Here is a 21373-nt window from a genome sequence, read left to right on the forward strand (position 1 = left end):
GTTCATGTGTGCGTGTGTGTGTGTGCAAGCAGACGCGTCTTCAGCCCCACAAAAAAAAAAAAAATTACCAAAAGAAAAAAAGAAAATTCCAATTCTAATCAAATGCCAATTCAATTAAAGCAAATCGCAATCGCAATCGCGTCAAAAAAGTATATGATAATGATGACTTACTGCATAAGTATAAGTATCGAATTAAATAATGGCCGTTGAGCTCACGAATTTGTAGTAGTAAACAAAAAATGCACTTTGCAACAATTGCATGTAAACAGCGCGACAAGGAGCAACGAGAGGCGCGTTTGCTGGACTTTGAGATACGGCGCCAGCAAAAGCGCGAGGAGCAGAATCAACAGCGTCAGCAGCAGCAGCAATTGCATCAGCATCACCAACAGCAACAGCAGCAGCAGCAACAACAGCAGCAACAGCAGCAACAACAGCAGCAGGAGAAAAGTCCACCGACAACTTCGCAGCAGCATCAGCAACGCCAGCAGCTGCAGTTGCAACAGAGTGTGGCAGGACTGCATCACCAACAACAACAGCAGCAGCAACAGCAGCGAGTTCACACACCGGACACACCGAAGTTGCAAACGCCGCCGGATCGTTCGTTGCCTCCAGCGTTTCGGAGTCGCTCGATCGAGCGGGAAATCCATTACGAACGCAAGCGTTTCTCCATTCAGGAATCCGCCGAATTCAAGGTGTTCAAATATGCTTTCTCTTTAACTCTTGAAATTGCCCATTTTTGTTTTTACAGCTGTCAATTTATTACACTTTCCGCTTTGCTCTCTAACATTTGTAACATGTTGTTTAGGAGGCCTTAAGCACCACACCATCGCCATCGCAAACGCAGACGCAAACGCAAACGCAGACGGGAAACTTTAACGGCACGCCGCCATCATCGTCAGCGGCAGCTGGTTACACGGCGACATTGGCGGGACCCCCGGCAACAGCGGCAGCTGCGACAGCTGCTATAATACCCATTTTACCGTTAGGCGTTGCGACGCTGCGCGATGATTCTACGGAGTCCGAGCAGTCCGTGACATGTGCCCAGACCCAGTCGGATGCCTACCATCGCATCATGTGAGTACAGCAATCGATATATTACGTATACGCACTCGTTGCGACTGTTTTGCATTTTTATTGCCCTTGCTCCCCCCCTATAAAAAGTGTCAGCACAATCTATTGCAAGCAAATAGCAACAAACATCAGATTTATCTATATACAGACAACAAAATTGCAAACTTGCTTTAACAACATTGAAGCTGAAGCTAATGTTTGATATATAATATATTCTAAAAGCAGATTTATTTATATTCAACAATGAAGCTGAAGCTAATGTTTGATATATATTCTAAAAGCAGATTTATATAAAGATCTAAATTGCAAACTTGGTTTAACAACATTGAAGTTGAAGCTAATGTTTGATATACTATATATTCTAAAATCAGATTTATTTATATTCAACAATGAAGCTGAAGCTAATGTTTGATATATAATATATTCTAAAATCAGATTTATATATACAACAAAATTGCAAACTTGGTTTCGCTAAAGATAATGCTTGATATATATTCTAAAAGCAAATTTATATAAAGGACTAAATTGCAAACTTGGTTTAACAACAATGAATATCAATCTCATGCTTGATATATGGTATATTTTAAAGGCGGAATTATTTATATACAGCAATGAAGCTGAAGCTAATGCTATATATACATATATTCTAAAATCAGATTTATTTATATTCAACAATGAAGCTACAGCTAATTTTTGATATACATATATTTTAAAATCTGATTTATATATACATATAACAAAATTGCAAACTTAGTTTAGCAACATTGAAGCTAAAGCTAATGATTAATATATTTGAATTCTGTGAGAAAATGAGAAAATGTTTTAAAGAAATGAATTTAAAATAAAAATAATAATAAATAAACAAACAAAAATTAATTAAATACATTTAATAAATTGAATTGAAAGACTAAAACTTTTTAACAATTTATCAATGCCAAAATGCAGACAAAAGAACTGTTGACTAAGCAAACAAAAACAAAAGCAAAGCGAAAATATTAAATATTAAAGACAATGTTGCATATAAGCAACAATTAAATTTATTTTTATACCCGCTATCCATAGCGTAGAAGGGTATTATAAGTTTGTGCCTGCAGGAAATGTGTGTAACAGACAGATGAAGGCATCTCCGAGCTAATAAAGTTTATACACATAGTCTGTCTGTCTGTCCGTCCGTCCGTTTGAACACCTAAATCTCAGAGACTATAAGAGATAGACCTAAAATGTTTTGGGACACGTTTCACGCACATCAAATTTGTTTCAAATTCTGTCCACGCCCACTCCCGCCCCCTCAATTTGAAAGAAATTATGTCGAAAAACGTCTACTTCCTAGTTAGTTGCTTTGGCTGACAATCTGGTCTATATTTTATCAATATTTGGAATCATTTTAGTATATTAGTTCGGTATATTTTCAGAATAATACCGCACTGTTTTGATTTTAATGACGTATTATATAAATATACCAAATATAGTTTTTAGTATATTTAATTACTTTCGCGGTATATTAATGTGGTATATTTTGAGAATAATACCGCATTTTTTTGCTTTGAATGAAGTACAATATTCATATACCAAATATGGCCTTTGGTATATTTTTAGTATTTTTTCGGTATACATGCGATATATTATAAGAATAATACCGCATATGCCGAATACGACCTTCAGTATATTTTTAGTATTTTTGTGGTATATTAATTTAGTATATTTTGAAATGAATACAGCACTCTTTTGCTTTTATTTACGATGGTTAACGGGTATCTCAGAGCTGAGCACGCTCAACTCTAGCTTTGAGTTGTTTAAATATATTTTATTTATTTTCTCATTTCTTAAGCAATTAATTTGACTATAGTGAAAGAAAGACATAGAAAAGAAAATAGACAAAATAATAAAACAAAGAATTGCAGGCGAAAACAAATAAACAATTAAAAATTTGCTGTTGACAAATTTTTAAACTTTATTATCCGATCGTTGTGAAATTTTGAGGCAGCATTCAGAAGAATATTATTAGTGAAATGAGTCTGAAGCACAATGTTGCTGTGACTATTATTCTAATAATAAATTGAAACTGAAATTATTACATTTACTTATTTAAATACTCATTAAACTATTTACTTATTTATTTACTTGATGTTGACAAAATCATAGTAAAATATCACTAAAATAATGAGTTCTTATTTAGTGACTAAATTGAAACTTTAAAAGTTTCACTTTGCAATTAGGTCAGTTAAGTTAGAGAAGATGATTTTGTTGTCAACGCATTTCTTATCAATTAAAGTTTCTCTTTCGAAAAAAATGCAGTTGTAAGCTTCGATGTCAGAGGAAAAAGCTTTGCATTGGAAACTATTAAAACATCGTTGGTTGAATTTTTCGTTGACGCTTCGACGCTATCATCAATGGCCACTTGATGGCAAGTGAGTGAGCCCATTAATAAGCATATCGTGAAGTGTATTTATGATGATCTCTGATAAAATTCGATATCCACTTAGCGGCAGTGTTTGCAACGCATTTTGCGCTTTTCATTTATTTATAGGCTCCGCGGGGAGCCAAAAGCAGCGCGTTGCCCGAATGCGCGAATCATTAGCGGCATCGCATCGTCTCTCTCTCTGTCTCTCTTTCTCTCACTGTCTCTCTTCAGCTCGCGTCTCGAGAAAAAACATAAAATTCTTAATGGCACACAGGAGCATAAATTAATCGAGAAAACATGGGAAAACACACGACAACGTTTCTTGTTTTTCTCTTAAGTTTTAGCTTGGACGCGCAATCGCTTTGCCACAGGAGAGAGAGAGGAGCTCTGTGTGTGTGTGTGTGTGTGTGTGTGTGTGTGTGTGTGTGTGTGTGTGTGTGGTGAGAGCTTTTCCTCGACTGCGTCATTTCAATGGGGCGTGCTTCTAGATGCATGTGTGTGTGTGTGTGTTTGAAGCTTTTGGTCAGCCAGCTTTTCTAGTGTGGTGTTCTTTTCTACTACTGTTTGTGCAGTGTGACCGAAAGGCTTTGCGGCATACATGTCGTATGCTTAATTAGCCGAGACATGCACCTTCCAAATCGAATGTCACACAATGCAAATCAAACAACACACAACGCTCTGCATTTTGTGTCGCATTTGTTTGCATTAAGCATGAGCACGAATCATTCGTGGTTCGACTTTCTGGCCTAGCTTTTGCAGACTTTCTCAATTGAGCATGGAAATGAGCGCCCAACTGCCAGATACCCTGCATTCAAGAAATATATAGAATGTATGAAATAAATTGGTTATAATTTAAATACATATTTATATATTAAATAAGGAGAATGTAAATTTGAAGTTATCAAGGAATTACTCATAATTTCAATACACATTGAAGGAGAGGAATAAAAATAATGAGTAATATAGTTTACTCTAATTGATTTAGAAAAGGATTAGGTTTAATAATTATAAGTAACAAATTTTACCCATTCACATAAAACAAAATACTTGCAATAACTTCTGCATTCAAAGAAAAGATTGAACATTACTGAAATGCATTTCAAGTGTACAAATGAAAATATTAATAAATATTATAATTATAATCTTAAATTTTAACTCCAATTTAATAATTTGGTCAATTCGGTTAGATAAACACCTTGAAGTTAGGACCATTCAAAAACAGTATTGCAATTTACTAAATGCAATAACGAATAATGTAGAATAATGTAGAGAGCGATAATGAAAGAAATTACAACGAAAGTTTGAATATCGTGCATGACTAAGATTAAATGAATTACATTAGATTCCAAATTAATATTTTGATTATTCATATAGAGAAATACTAATAATTACGTGACCAAAAGATTTTCTACATTAAAAAAATGAACTCAAAATTAGAGAACTGTAAAGTATTTAAGGAATATCTAAAAAACGAACTCAAAATTAGAAGACTAAAAAGTAATTATGGAATTTCTAATAATTATAATTAAAATATTATAGCATAATTATTATCTCTTCAAATTACTAGTATTATAATTTAAGCTCTCTTTTGTTGCACCAAATGTTTTAAATATATTAATAAGTAATTTAGAGGTAATCATTTTAATTTTATTTGCATTAATTATATTTTAGTTTTACACAAAATCTCTCGTTTTCAACTTTTTTTCGCGGCGTTGCAATCAAGTTGCATTGATATTTTTACTGCCATATAATTTGACATGCAAATGTGTTTATTTCTCACGCCGCCTTAATTATTAATGTGTGAATTTGCAAACTGATGAACGTTGATGAATGCCCTCGTTACTGTGCCTGTGAAATTTGCAATTGCACTTTTTGCAGTGGGCATTTATCGCAGTTCGCCTAAAGTTGCAATTAAATTGGAATTGTTCAATGATTTGAGTGTTAGAAGTTGATATCAAGTAAGTTCAATAATTGCTATTCACTTTGAATTCGAATTATTAGATATGATATAAAATTCATAAAAAAAATGAATTTTATAAGGTTAAGTATACGACGTGTAGCGTATGCTAAACATTAAATCAAAAGTTATTGTTTTGGTAAAGAATTCAGATGAGTTAGAAATAATGTTCGACGTCAAAATTTAATTCTTACGTATACTTAATTTGATATGTAATGGAATTACGTATACGTCATATGTGCAACAAGAAATCTTTGTTATTGTTTTAAAAAATTCTTGTGTCGAAATATTAAGTTATTTATTCCATTGCCAGCTCAAAATTTACAAAATACGTATACTTAATTTTTAGTGAAATGAAGTTACGTATACGTAATATGCAATATTGACTTTAATAATACAGCTTATAATTCATCTGAATGGATTCAATTCTTTAATTGTAAATAATTAACGAATTCCAAAATTTTAGTAAACGTATAATTAATTTTTAATTATGTATACGACACAATAACCATGATAATTTGTTTTATTGCGAATTTTTAATACATGATGATAGTGTTATTTAAAGTCTGTTTATTGTTAAATAACATTCGATTTGAAAATCTTTAGCGTACGTATACTTAATTTTTCAGTGCAATGCAATTGCGTATACGACACGTGTTGTAAAATATTAAACTTTGATAAAGAATTCTTAAGCAGCAAATATTGATAATGAAATATTCTATTAGTTTTATTTTATTACGCTTACATTCCAACCGTGAACGTATACTTGATTTTTGTGAAATATATGTAATTACGTATACGACACGAGGAATGCTATATCTAAAGCAAACAAATTCTTAGCTAATAGTGCTCGAGCTCCAAATCCGAAGTATACGTATACTTAATGTTTAAGTGCAGTTTAATTGCGTATACGACACGTCGTACTCATTATGTTAGTAGCAAAATTCTTGAATCAACATGCTGATAATGTTATACGTAGTATCTGTTGATTAGCAAATATTGCTTAAATTCAAAATCAACATCATACGTATACTTAATGTTTAATAGAAGCTCAATTACGTATACGACCTGAGGTATGGTATATCTATAGCATAGGAATTTTTAATGCTCATAATGGTATTTGAAGTCAGCTTATTAGTAAATAATATTCAAACTCCAAATTTGAGTCATACGTATACTTAATGTGTAACTAAAACTCAATTACGTATACTACTCGTGGTACTTAAAATCAAATCTTAACATATTAATTCTTAAAACGAAATGTTGATTAATTAATTTTAAGGCAGTTGATAAGCAAATAGTTTTCGAGTGCGTATACGTAATATATGTACTTACAAAATTAAGTATACGTCTCGAATATGAAATCGTTGGAATCGATTTGCTCTGAATATTCGTGAGCACTGAAAACGAAAAACTTGAATATTTTGACGTTTTCCTTACGCAAGCGGCACAAAAATTGCGCATACGACATGTGTCGCCTGTTATTGATTGAGGTGCTTTGTAATTTGAGTTAATTGTTTGCAAATTTCTGTGACACAAAGCAAACGATCTTCGTCTGAGTGACTGAAACAACTGAAGTGTGCAAGTATTATGCTTTGCTATTTTTGGGCATCGCATCGCATTCACAATTTTTTGATATGAATATCCTTCTGTGTGTGTTTGCATGTGTGTCATGGTGCACTTGACTGTGTGTGTGTTTGTGTGTGTGTGTGTGGTTACAAAAGCACACACACGAGGCAACAATAAAAACCAGCTGAAAAACTAAGCTTGCGCTTTGCTTGAGCCACCAAAAAAAAAAAAAAAAAACAAAAAGCAAAAGGAAAACGATGCCGAGAGAAGTAGAAGCAGCAAACAAGAAATGAAAGAAAAACTGTGGCCACTTGCGCTCGACACAAATTGTGTATGAACACAGACATAAATACATATGTACACACATGTCGCTGTGTGTGTGTGTTGGTGTGTATTTCCATTTCCCTTATGAAGGCACATTTTTGGGCAAAAACGAAAAAAGAAGCAAAAACATAGAAACAACAGCCGCACAGTTGTACTTTAGTACAGGGAATTTGGCATGGTGCAACTCAGGGGGTGGCAGGGCAGGAATGAAAGAGGAGGTGAGGGGGTTCTCTTTAGGGGGTTGGCTAGGAGCACCGCTTGCACTGCGGTTTGCTGTTGTTGCGCTTGAAAACTGGAACACGTGTGTGCCACTCAAAATTCACCACAAAAACAGAGAGCGGCCGCCCAAAAAGCTCTCTCTCTCTCTCAGTCTCAGTCCTTCTCTCTCTCTTTGCGCCTGTGTTCTCTTTAACGCTCTCTCTCTCTCCCTCTCTCTCTCTCTCTCTCTCTCTCTTGCACTTGCCTGCACACAGCTTGCTGCTGTCTCGCTTTTATTTTATTTATTTATTTTCCTTCTCTTTTGGCACAAATAACACGTGCTGAGAGCGATGCCGCCAGTTTTTACAGTTTAGTTCGTTGATTCTGTTTTTTCGTTTTTTTTTTTATTCTTACATTTCCATTTCCATTTTTTTTTTTTGCACTAACCGTGTCTCCCTTGGCGCTGTGTGTGTGTGTGTGCTCTGCTTTCTGGCCTTTTTACTGCTGCTGCTGCTCTTGCTTTGCTTTGCTTTGCTTTGCTGTGCTTGCTTGCCTGCTGCCTCTGTCAACGTTGAACGTTGAACGTATTTGCCATTTTCGCTTTTGCTGTTTTCGGCTTTGCGGGCCAAAATATTTTGTCTTTCGTCTGTCGACTTCATTGCGGTGTTACGTGTTTCGCGTGTCAGACGCAGCGCAAAAACCAAAACGGACGGTGCCACGTCGCGCGGCAAAAGCGGCAATAATAACAACAACAACAACAAATAAACAACAAAAAAATATAACAACAAAAATAATAAATAAATAAAACATAAGAAACGACAACATCAAAAAGAACAAAACATTTAAATACTAATTTTAAACAACGAACAAAACAAATTTCATAAATTCGTAAATTCGTAAATTCGTAAATCGTAGCATAGTGTTTAACATAAGTATATGGACACACACACACACACACACACAAACACATCTTAGTGTTATGTATGTTTATAACATCCATCTCCTATATATCCAATCCAATATCCCAAGTGTCGCAGCTGATTGAGTGTCTTGCTTATTTATTTACATTTACATTTTGCTGCACAATGCAGCAATATTTAATTCATCATAAATCACACACACACACACACAGAGGCGTGTTGTGCGTACATTTTGACCTCTATTTGATAGCGCATTGATAGCCAAAAGTATATACATCCAAGATATATATTAGCTATATAGCTCTATATATATATATTTATTGTCACATGGCGACAAGCAGCTGCTTCCAAACGATCTGTCGCGTCTTCTCTTCGCTGCGTGTTTTTGCCACTTTTAACCGGCTGTGAATTGAACAACGAAAAATATCATCAAGGATATTCATGATCCTACACAAAAAGAAAGAAAAAGAAAAGAAAATCAATGCAAATACCAATATTTTTTTTCTCGTGTCTCGTTTTTTTTACTGTGATTTTGTTTTTTTTTTTCTTGGCACCAAGATTGGAGACAACAAAACAACAAAGCTGAAAGAATTACGTATATTTGTGTTTTGTGTGTTGTGTTGTGTTTCTCAGAGTGGGAAAAGTTATGCGCCTGTGCCGCATGTGGCACGTTGCACGTTGGACGTTGCAACATCCGTATTACATTTTGCAGCATTCTCTTGTTATTTATGTTTATGTTTATTTTCGTTGTTGCACTGCGTTTCATTTCGTTTCGTGTCCCATTGTTTTCATTCTCTTCTTCCTCTCTCTCTCCCTCTCTCTCTCTCTCTTTCTTGCGGAAAAGTTGTACAGTATTCATTCAATTATTCAAATGGTATTCACAAGTATTCGCCAACTATTCAAATGTCTTTTTGTTGGCCCGAACGTCTGCTTATTATATAAACTTTATCTTCTTCCCAGCGCCTGCAAATGTAAGCCGGCTTAGCTCCAGTTTTCTTTCTGCTCATCTCATGGAGTTCTTTTCCTTTGCTTTCCTTTCTTTTTTTGGTTTTGTGGCAAACTAAGAATGAAGTTTTGCTGCACATCAAATTCATCAACTTTTCATGAACGCTTTATGCTTTTTTCCACTTTCTTCAATAACTTGCTCAGCAACAAAAATGTCAGCCAATTATATTTATTTTATAGCTGATCTATTTACAAATTTATGTGTTATTTATTTTTGGAAATCCGTTGAGAATTTGATGTTAAACTTGAGCTAAGCTGACCTTACTTTTAGCTACACAAAGCAACGTCAATGGGGTATGCATTTTTATATTATTATTATTATTTTTCGTGGAATAAAGAATACAATTTTTGATTGCTATGATCAGGCTTATTTTAATTCATTCATTTACTTATTTCATAGTTACAAATTAATTAGTAATAACTTGATGTCATTTGCCGAATTGTTGTTAACAAAGAATATTTCATAACTCAAGATTATATGAATATTTTCTATAATTCTTCTCTCCGATGGAATAATTTTCAGATGTTAAAAAATGTTTCTCTAAAGTCGAACATACCCCACATGAAATGTTTGCTCTCAACTATTGGGTATTGGCATTGGCATTGAATAAGTAAAAAAAAAACAGAAACAGAAAACAAAAAAAGAATTCGTGTATCGAATCGCGTTGAATCGGATTAGTTTGATTATATGAGTAGTTACATTTATAATCGAGTTTATAATGAGTTTATATACAGTTCTTGTTTTATTGTTACCCATATTGTGTCTATCTGTCTGTCTAGATTGTCGTGCGCGCCTTAGGCGCGTGTTATTTGATCCTTTTGGTCATACTCCTATACTTACTACTTGGCAACATGACAAGCGTTTGTTGGAATATTTCAAATGTTGCATGCCACACGACAATGTGCCACAACAACGACGAACGAAATTCAGTGGACGCACACACGTAAATATGCGTGTCGCGATCAACAACGAACAAAAAAAAAAAAAAAAAAAACAAAAAAACACTAAAAAATATAAGGAAAACTAACTCAATGTAAATTCACACAGCTGCACTTTGCAGAAGGCCTTCAATGGGCTTTTGTTTATCGATTGCTATAATACTCCCTTGCTCATAGTACAACTGAATTTATTCGATGGCGCGAGTCTCTAAAGTAATTGCAGCTTAATCATTTGCTTTCAATTTCCATCACAATTTGTGCACACACACACATTTGTAATTGATTGAGAGAGGAGCGCAGAGCAGCGAGTGCGACAAGTCAATTTAATTTCAATGCAGCCAATTGCCGCAATGGTGCTGCCAACGCGTTGTAATATGGGGCTGTCCACTTGCTAATGACGGCATGCATTTCAATGCTGCCAATCGACAAAGAATTGTGGCAACAGCGCTGCCAATGCGTTGTAATATGGTGCTGTCCACTTTCTAATGATTGCATGCATTACAGTGCTGCCAATTGACAAACAACTGTGGCAACACCGCTGCCAATAGGTTGCATTTTGGCGCTGTCCACTTGCTAATAACTGCATACATTACAGTGCTGCCAATTGACAAACAATTGTGGCAACAGCGCTGCCAATTCGATGCAATTCGGCGCTGTCCACTTGCTAATTACTGCATACATTACAGTGCTGCCAATTGACAAAGAATTGTGGCAACGGGGCTGCCAATTCGTTGTCATATGGTGCTGTCCACTTGCTAATGACTGCATGCATTACAGTGCTGCCAATTGACAAGCAATTGTGGCAACAGCGCTGCCAATGCGTTGTAATATGGGGCTGTCCACTTGCTAATTACTGCATACATTACAATGCTGCCAATTGACAAGCAATTGTGGCAACAGCGCTGCCAATGCGTTGTAATATGGTGCTGTCCACTTGCTTAAAACTTTAAGCAGGTTATGAATGAAGTTAAAAATCGCTTTAAGAATTTCTGTTGATAAATTAAAGAAGGTTTGCAATGATTGCTCTTTAAAAATGCATTATGCATTAAATCATGTTATGTTGAATATAGAATGATGAATATAAATTGAGAAGGTAATCACAAGACTTACAGAGTGCGCTAAGTTGAGCCTTTTTTGAATTGATGAAATACACAACTCTTAAGGTTTTTTTCAATATATATCTACGTGATATTAAATAAAATACTAAGATCATATATACCATACTTTATAAATGCTAAAATTAAGTCCAAAAGACAGTTGACTAAACTAAAAGAAAAATATGAATTGCGATTGTTTTCTTTTTATACAATAGTAACGATAATTTTGCGCGGAGGTTTGCAATGATTACTCTCTTCAAATAAATCAATATAACATTGATATATTAAGTCATAGTTCGGATGAAACAACTCATTATGTGATGTGCTTTTTGCACAATAAAGAACTGTTAAGCTATTTTTCAAATAATACTCTATACGTCTCTTTCTCGATGCTAAAATGCATTCAAAAAATAGTTTAGTAAACTATAAATAACGAATTCATTGATGATAAAGTAAAAGTGATATAACAAATATAATTGAAATTTGTTTTTTGGCATTATTATTTTATTATTACGAAATTACAGCCTAAAGCATATAAATCAATATACATATAATTCACTATATAATTCCATCCACCTGAGCAAATATATTTTGCTTAGAATAGTTTCTAAACATGCAAATTCAATAATCGATATGAACAGCAAATTAAGTTGTAATGACAATTTATCACAGCCATTTATCTCAGTTTAAATGTAGTGTGAAAATTCCCTGAGCTGTTAACCATTTGTACTATATATGCAATATTATTGCTAATTACTGAATACACTTATTTTATATTAAATGAAGTAAAGCTTACTTCTTACTTCGTTTACAATCCATCTAGGGATAATTATTTAGCTTTTTGGTTTGAGAGAAAGACAAACTAAACTAAACATTCTCTGAAAAAAATAAATAAACTGAAACAATTTTGAAATGAAAGTAAAGATTATTTAGATTTATTGCGAGCTAAAGATTGATTTTAGCAACTTTTTAAATAATCATAAAAATAAATAAAGAACGTATATGTATGGTATATAAAATATATTTTTAAAATGTATTTCCTTAATAATTTGTAATTATATTTATGACTACTTCTTAAATTATAATTGACAAAGGTTCAAAATAATTTGTTCATTATAATTCAGACTGTGCTTCAGCTCAGCTCAGCTCAGCAACTAATTATAGTGTTAATAATTTAGCAGCAATTCGTAATGTTTATGTTGATAAATTCACATGCAACTGCTGTTGTTTGTAGCTAAAGTGTTAAAGTGTTGCTAAATAAAAGAAATCTTTATGCAAAAACGCTGTCCACTTAACCGCTTCACGTTTGCCACAGACATTGTCGACAATTTGTTGACAAGTTCACGGCAAATATATGACTGTCCATATATGTATGTGTGTGTGTGTGTGGCTGTAGGTCAGCCTAATAAATAGGAAAATGCGGCATATCGACCAGTAAACCTTGTGTTAGGCCCGTTAACGTTCAAACAGTAAGAGTCTCGTGTGTGTGTGTGTTTGTGTGTATAGTATTTATTTTATTATTTATACCACAGTTGGTAGCTACGTGCTGCGTCTAAGCTGCTTTCCCCTTGGGACAGCTCTACCATTCCCCAAGCTGTCCGTGACATTTCGGGCGGAGAGGGTAAGGGGAAGGGTAAAGAACGTGTGAAACCGTGATTCTATGAATCTATAATCCATACAATGGCACACGAAATTAATGCTGCACATTTGCAAAGAATGCGCGAAGAGAGTGTCGTAATATGGCATACGTAGTACTTAAGCATATACACAGAGAAAGCGACACACACTCAGTCGTATACGTGATATGTGTATGTGTGTGTGTGCGCGCTATTTACAGCATCCAGTCAAGGCGAAGTGTGAGTGCGACAGCGACAGCGACAGACGCTGGCAGCTGCAGCTGCAACGAAGTGCATAGACATAAAATTGCATTTATTTGTTGTTTTTAGGCTGCAAGGATAACAGCAGCAGCAACAGCAGCAGCTGCGCGCCAGCTGCAGGCGAGTCAAGAGTAGGGAGGCAAGTGCCATACTTGTTATTAAGATCAAGGGCCGAGGGCAGCAGCAGCAGCAGCAGCAAAAGAGAAACAACAGCAGCAGCAGAAGCAGAAGCAGCAGCTTTTATGTAATTCAGCGGACTTTTGCGGGTCAGTTGTAATAAGCTAGCAAACAAACAAAAACAGCATGCTCTTACCCTCAGCCTTTTATGTACACACACACACACACACAAACATACAGTGACTCTCTCTCTTTCTCTCTCTCTCTCTCTTTGTGCATTTAAGGTCAGAGCTAAACAGATAATCGCCAATGAGACAATTTAAGTGCTAAATAAAATCAATAAATGAACTTGTCTAAATAGTGCCAATACAAACACACAAACACACACACTAATACACTCACACTTGTAACACACTGACACACTTGCAGTCAGGCGACAAATCTGGCAGCCGCAATCGTTAATCGGCAATTTGCCTTTTTCTGTAGCATACTTTTTGGGGCGCCAGCTACAAAAGGATTTAATCTGAAAATAATTGCATATAATGGACAAATTACACAATGCAGCTAATCTATAAATTATATATATAATACACACATGCAAGCACTCACACACACACACACACACAAAAGCCTTTATTCTAGGAGGCATTTATTACACTTGACAGCTCGACAGCACATAATTACTTACACTGCACAGCGTATCAGTGATTTTGCTGCCCGAGCTGCTGACACTCGGCTATAAACTATACATTTTTGGTAATTTATTACCAAAAAAAAAAAAAGGAAAATACTAGTAAACGAGTTGAAAACTCAGTATATTGTATATAATATATATGTACTTTCTGTATCTATTTTTATGATTATTTTAAGCTACACACAAAAGTGGTCAGATTTTGATATTCAGCTAAATTTAGTTTAGCAATTTATTACCCGAAAAAATACTAGCCAACATGTTGAAAGCTCAGTATATTATATATACCATAAACATTCATTCTTAATTTATTTTCTCAGTATATTATATAACATATGCTATATACTGCATTTCTTAATTAGTTTTATGATTCTCTTAAACTGCTGTTGATGTCCACACAAAAGTGGTCAGAAGTTGAAAACTCAGTATATTATGTATACTACTGCATTTTTTATTTATTTTTATGATTATTTTAAGCTACACACAAAAGTGGTCAGAAGTTGATATTCAGCTAAAATTTTTTAGTAATTTATTACATGGGGAAAAAATACTAGCCAACATGTTGAAACCTCAATATATTATATATACCATATACACTCATTCTTAATTTATTTTCTCAGTATATATATATACTATATACTGCATTCCATAATTAGTTTTGTGATTATTTTAAACTGCTGTTGATGTGCACACAAAAGTGATCAGAAGTTGATATCCAGTTATAAACTATGAATTTTTGGTAATTTATTACCCCAAAAAACTACTAGAAAACGTGTTGAAAACTCAGTATATTATGTATACTACTGTATTCCTTATTTATTTGTATGATTATTTTAAGCTACGCACAAAAGTTGTCAGAAGTTGATATTCAGCTAACATTTTTTAGTAATTTATTACCGGAAAAAAATACTAACATGTTGGTTAGAAAACCCAGTATATTATATATACCATATACATTCATTCTTAATTTATTTTCTCAGTATATTATATATACTATTATTATTCCAGACGAAAGTAATCAGAAGTTGATAACCAGTTATAAACTATACATTTTTGGTAATTTATTACCCCAACAATTAAAATACTAGCAAACGTGTTGAAAACTCAGTATATTATATACTATATTTTTTATTTACTCTTATGATTATTTTAGAAATAAATTTAAATAAATGTACTAGCCAAAGTGTAGAAAACTCAGTATATTATATATACTATATACTGTATTCCTTATTTATTTTTATGATTATTTTAAACTGCCGTTGGGGTGCACACAAAAGTGGTCAGAAGTTGTGCTTAACTGCAATAAAAATCGTGTTCGCCACAGAATGAGAGAGAGCTCAATGGGTTTTATATGTTTCAGCAGCTGCAAAGTTTCAGCAACAAAAACACACACAACCCAAAAAAAAAAAGAAAAAAGAAAAACATATTTCAATGGCATCAACATAACATACATGTTGAATGTATGTATGTGTTAGTTGAGAAGTTGATATGCAAATTTCGTTTGCTTTTAAGCGCTTTCCAAACGCCTGCCTGCCTGCCAGCCAGCCAGTGTTGTATAATGCTGCACGCTCAAGTTTTCCACAACATTTTTGTGTGTGTGTGAGTTCTGAATGAGCTGAACTGAACTGAAAGCAGACACCAGTTAAACTATGCATAATAAGTTTTGTATTTTTGTTGTTGTTGTTTTTAAGCACTTTTCTCATGATCCAGTGTTGTCTAATGCAGGCACTCTTCATTTTAAAACTAATTTAAGTTGCATTTTGTGACAGCTTAAGTGCAGCTAACTTTCAATTATTTATGGCACTTGGCTTTACAAACACGCAGCACAAGTTTTACTCTAGTATAGCTGTCAGTGTTGTAAAATGCACTTATTTATCTAATGAAATCTGAAACGAAAAATGAAATTTGAGCTTAACTTTAGTTTTTAATACACAGAATATTTAAATTTGGCTTTCTTTTTAAGGCAAGTGTCTTAAAAATAAATGCATTAGACATCAACTTCTAAGACAGTGTTGGAAAATGTACCATAATTTCTGAAAATATATTTGTTGGTTAGAGTTTAGATTTCAACTGCATGAGATACAATTATGACATGATCATCTGCATTTTACGTAATACTTAAAGTGTTGTAAAATGTGTCAAAATGGTGACAAAAATGTAAATCTCAAAATAAATGTTTAGGTGGAATAATTTTTCACTACAAATAACACACTCTAAACACTTTAAAGTGTTGTAAAAAGCATTAAAATTGAGGAATTTCAAAATTTAAAGAGTGTTGGAAAATGTGTTAAAGTTTAGTTCACTTCTTATTTGCAAAAATTGCTTTTAAACTTCATACAAATATCATTTAGTATTTAAAGTGTTGCATAATGAACTAGAAATGAATGCATAGTAAGTTTGTTGAAGTGTTGGAAAATATGCTGACAGAATAGCTGCAGTCGGCTAGCATAGCTTTTAAACTCGAAGAAACTTTAAACACTTCAAACCAGTTCATGCGAAATTCATTTAATATTTAAAGTGTTGTAAAGTGCGTCAACTTTGAACTGAAACAGTTTTGTGTAGTCCTGGGCTTGCGGAATGGGGAGGGGGATAAAAAACGAGTTCAAGCAATGCCAAATGGCTGGTGAAAGGTTGTCAAGGGTCAAACTAAATCGGTGTTATTTTGTATAATAAACTTATCGCCGATCATAATCCAGTGTGGGTAAACTTAATGCACTTCCTGACGACGCTCTGACTGTGGTTCTGGCTCCTGCTACAAAATCGATAAATAGCGAGTAATGTGGGTAATATCAGCCTAGTTTTTCAGTGTTTTTTTTTTTTTGCGAGTATTATGTACTTAGTTTTTCTTTTGCTGGGCGAGAGTTCGTGTTGCCAGCACGTTTTTAGAGTTTTGGGCCTGGCCAGGCCGGTCCGAAGGTCATGCTCGGAAGTCCCGTCGGCAACAACAGAAAAACAGAAAAAAAAAATAGAAAAAAAAAATTGTAGTCATTGGATTTTAGCCAAAGTCAATGCTGCGCCTGGGCCTGGGTCATATAATGTTTTGCGCTTACCGGGCACACACAAATAATTTGCATTTCGGGCCTGCTTTTTCCTATGTTCATTTTGAGTTCTCTGTTTGTATTTGTGTTGCGTGACCATCGTTCGCCACGTGAGTTTGAGGTGGCATATGGCTAACCCTGAGCTCCCTATTTTTTTTCTACTTTTTTCTACTTTTTTTTTCTCCTTTTTTGTCGCCCCCAGCTTTGGTAATCTTTGCTTTCAGGTCACGTTTTACACGTTTCCTCCTCACCCTCAAAAAAAAAAAAAAAAAAAAACAAAAAAAAAAAATGAACAGCACACAAAAATCCTCTCCAAAAAAAAAAAAAAAAAAAAAAAATGGGAGGAAAAAAGGAAAATAAAACACTTTACGCAGTTATTATATTTTTATGTGTATGCAGCATATGCTATATAATATTTATTTTCCTCTTTTTTTTGCGGTCATTTTAACTACTTAGTCTAATTAGTTTGATTTGCTTTGTTGGACTGTGTAATTCAAATGTTTGATACACCCATTTACTGTTGTTGTTCACTTGACACACGTCTCAGACGTGGCTTGAGTTCACAGTTTATGTTGCTGTTTCTGGTTGTTGTTGTGCTGGGTTGTTGGGTGTCATGAACTTTGACCCCATTACTTGAAGCCCGCTTTTGTTATAGTCGAAAGTTGTGTTGTGTTCCTGGATGTGGTTGCGGCTCTGTTTACAGTTACCCATTGTTTTCCATTCAAATGCCACAATTACAATGGCTAAAACGCGAGTTGGGGGAATTTCCCAAACTTCAAGATCGACGCTTTCAACGACTTGCGAAATACCCTATTCAAAAAGCATTATGCAAAATTCAGCTTGGAAAGATAAAAAATTATATATGCAATGATTTTTGGGTGTATCATATTTATGTACGTATATTTAGCTCAACGAAAGCATACCCTGTGATTTAATGAAACTTTCTCGAAATAAAGACATTTCATTTGAGAATAATACAGGGTATAATATGGGGGATAATTAACTTTCATTGTAATTTATTTTGATATTGTCATTATTTTCTGTATTTTTCTTAGAATTTATCGAATTATTGATATTATTTCTTTTGATAAGTTACAGGGTATTGCAATTTAGAGGATATAAATTTGTCGTATTTCGTTTATTGATATTGTAATTATTTGTCTGCCTTTTGCTTGAGTTCTAAAGAGTTGAGCCATTATTTTATTCTCTTAACTCAACTGCATCATATTCTTTATGTTATTTTTATGCCAGTTTCATTGAAGAAGTTACAGGGTATTTTTTGGAGTATATATTATATATATAGCGAACGTATTTTGTTTATTGATATCGTCATTAGCTTGTGCTTCTATAAGCATTCTTAACATCAAATATATGATATTATTTTAGCTATTTAACTCGACTGCTGCATACCCCGTAAATTAGTAGACCTGTGGGCATTATTGGTTTGTCATTTGGCTATATTACAGGGTATACCATGGAGTACATATAGCGATCATAATTCGTCAATTGTTAATGTGCTTTTTTCCTTCTTATGATCAAAATTGGGCCATTGTCTAAGGCATTTAACACAACTACAACATACCTTGTATTTTAGTGGATATGCTGGAATTATTGGCATTCCATTTAAGTATATTACAGGGTATTGTATGGAAATATGTAGTAATCATATTTCGACAATCGAATGAACCTTTTGTTCACATTCTTAAGATCAAAGATGTGCCATTATTTCAGACATTTAACACGACTACAGCATACCCAGTGATTTAGTGCTCGACCTCATCGAATATAATTTTACAAAATTTACAGGGTATTGTATTGGATATATATGTATAAGATGGAGTATTGTGCTCGTATTTCGTTTATTGATATTGTGTTTCTCCTTTTTTTTTTGGTGCTTTTTGTTTGCATTGTCGCAGTGCGCACACAATTGTGAATTGATTGTTGCCCCGTTGTGTGTATGTGTGTGTGTGTGTGTGTTTGTGGCACGTGTGTGGCATGCGGCAACGCGAACTTGTCGCAGTATTTCGAACGAATAAATTGAAAAGACAACCCAAAAAAAAAACAAGAAAGAGAGAAAGAAAACTCTGTAAATAAATAAAGCAATTAATAATGCACACACACACATAAACATACAATAACTGTATGTGTGTTTGTGTTGGTGTTAATCAATACGTAACTGTGAAATATGATTTTAGTATCCCCAAAGCAACAAATTTTTGACTGGACTTGCCTTAAAGTAGCAGCACTAGCTGAAAGCTAGCTGTGAACAACATTCAAATTGTGATTATTAGTCAAATTTTAGTGTAACAAATAATGCAATTAATCTAAAGAAAAATAAGAAAAAATAAACAAAAACAAAAAAAAATCAATCAGCAAATAAAAATGTTATCAACTGCTTAGAGCCAAAGTCGTGTCCTTCAAGTTGAATCCTTCTGCTCAAAGATGTCCATGGTATGCAGTCTCAATAGCGATGGCAGCAGCCAGGCAGCAGCCAATGCAACGCCCAATTCAACCAATGCAACTGCCACTGCAACTGGAACTGCAACTGCAACAGCCACTGCCCCACACTCGAGTGCTGCAACAGATTATACGCAACAGCAGCAGCAGCAGCAGCTGCAACTGCAACAAAGCATCGTGGATGCCCCAAATGCCAGCACCCCGCTGCTCCTCGGCCATGTGGAGTCCATGCCCCTGCCTCTGCCTCTGACCCTGCCGCTGCCGCTGCCCGAAGTGAATGCCACAAGCGGTGCACACAACAACTATCCGACCAACAATGCAGCTGAGGCGCCATCGGCATCCGTTGCCGCCGCAGGGGCATCGACTGTTGACACAAACGCCGCTGCTGCCACAGAGACCATGTTGAGCCTGAACAATGGCACATTGGCATTGCCAGGTGGTCTGAATTTTGTCATGGGCGCCACGGTGACCAACAATGCGGCATTGGTTGGCGCCGTTGGCGGCGTCGCTGCCACATCGACGACGCACGCGAATGCCAACGATAGCAACAACAACATGGACAATGCGAGCGACGACTCCAACCCGGTGACAATATACAGGTAACGACGGCTTGAGCCACAGGCCACGCTCAGCGATACACTCCGATTAATCGATTAATTATCGAGTAATGTTTTCAACTGATTTTGTAGCTTGTTTGCAGCAATCGTTACCACATATTATATATATGTACATATACCATATTAATGAATTATTTTGGTGTTATCAATATAAATAAAGTTATCGATAACTTATAGAGTTATCGAACTGATTGCGACAGTGCTAACGTAAAGTAGAGCATGTATTGAGTGAAGGTAATCGTTAGCTTATATGATTACTGAATAATTTTAACATTATCGAAAACATACATTGCTGTTATCGATAACTCATAAAATTACATGAAATAGCCATAGTATTTAGTGCCAATGTTTACCGCAAACAGACTATTGAGTAATTTAAATGTTATCGATATCCAAGCATTTGCATTTTGTTATCGATAACTTATTGATTTATCTCACTGATTGTGACATAGTTTATGAAAGAAGTTTTCATAATTAGTACCTGTTTTTTTTTAATACGTATCGATATGTTATCGATAACACATCATTATTACTGTTTATCGGACCCAAATGCAAGGAAAGCTATAAACCATCCTTAATGGTTATTATCTTCAGAACGAAATAGTTAAAGTTCCACACACATTTTTGTAATAAAACCTAATTCAAAACTATCGATGTGATTATCGATTAATATTTGTCGATAGTAATATAAATGATTAAATTCTATACAACCTTATTTCATATTTACTACTCTAATGCCTTGTTCTTTCCCCATTTATTACATAAGCTAATAATATAGTGGTTATATCTGTAGTAATCTGGTGAAATTGATTTATTTTACAGGTGCCGGGCTCCGATAGCGTCACTCGACTGCATGGAGGAGTTCAGTGGTACGGGCGGTCATCTTGATTTCGGTATCGAATTTCTCACTATTATATAACCTTATCATTTTTTGTTCTTTTAGTTAATACTCTTCGATTGCTTGGCTTGTTTTCTATATATACATACTATATATATTCCATAGCTTTTTCTATAATCACATAAAGCATACAAAGCAAACAAAAACAAACATACAAAACTATGCTATACAACGAACTCGACACATTCCTCATACGA

General features: G+C 34.5%; 1 protein-coding gene across 2 annotated transcripts in view; it reads left to right on the forward strand.

Annotated features, from left to right (window-relative positions):
* Positions 1 to 21373, forward strand: part of LOC117578020 (ras-interacting protein RIP3) — a 34851-nt gene that overhangs the window by 9110 nt on the left and 4368 nt on the right. The window contains exons 6-9 of one of the 2 annotated variants that reach the window (XM_052001887.1): positions 270 to 692; positions 806 to 1074; positions 21101 to 21147; positions 21222 to 21320. In XM_052001887.1, the coding sequence (XP_051857847.1) occupies positions 270 to 692; positions 806 to 1074; positions 21101 to 21147; positions 21222 to 21301 (819 nt within the window). In that variant the 3' untranslated portion in view covers positions 21302 to 21320. Of the gene's footprint in view, positions 1 to 269; positions 693 to 805; positions 1075 to 21100; positions 21172 to 21221; positions 21321 to 21373 lie in introns of those variants that run through there. The other variant, XM_052001886.1, reaches the window with a different exon arrangement.

The sequence above is a fragment of the Drosophila albomicans genome, chromosome X (assembly GCF_009650485.2).
Source record: "Drosophila albomicans strain 15112-1751.03 chromosome X, ASM965048v2, whole genome shotgun sequence".
NCBI classification, from domain to species: Eukaryota; Metazoa; Arthropoda; class Insecta; order Diptera; family Drosophilidae; genus Drosophila; species Drosophila albomicans.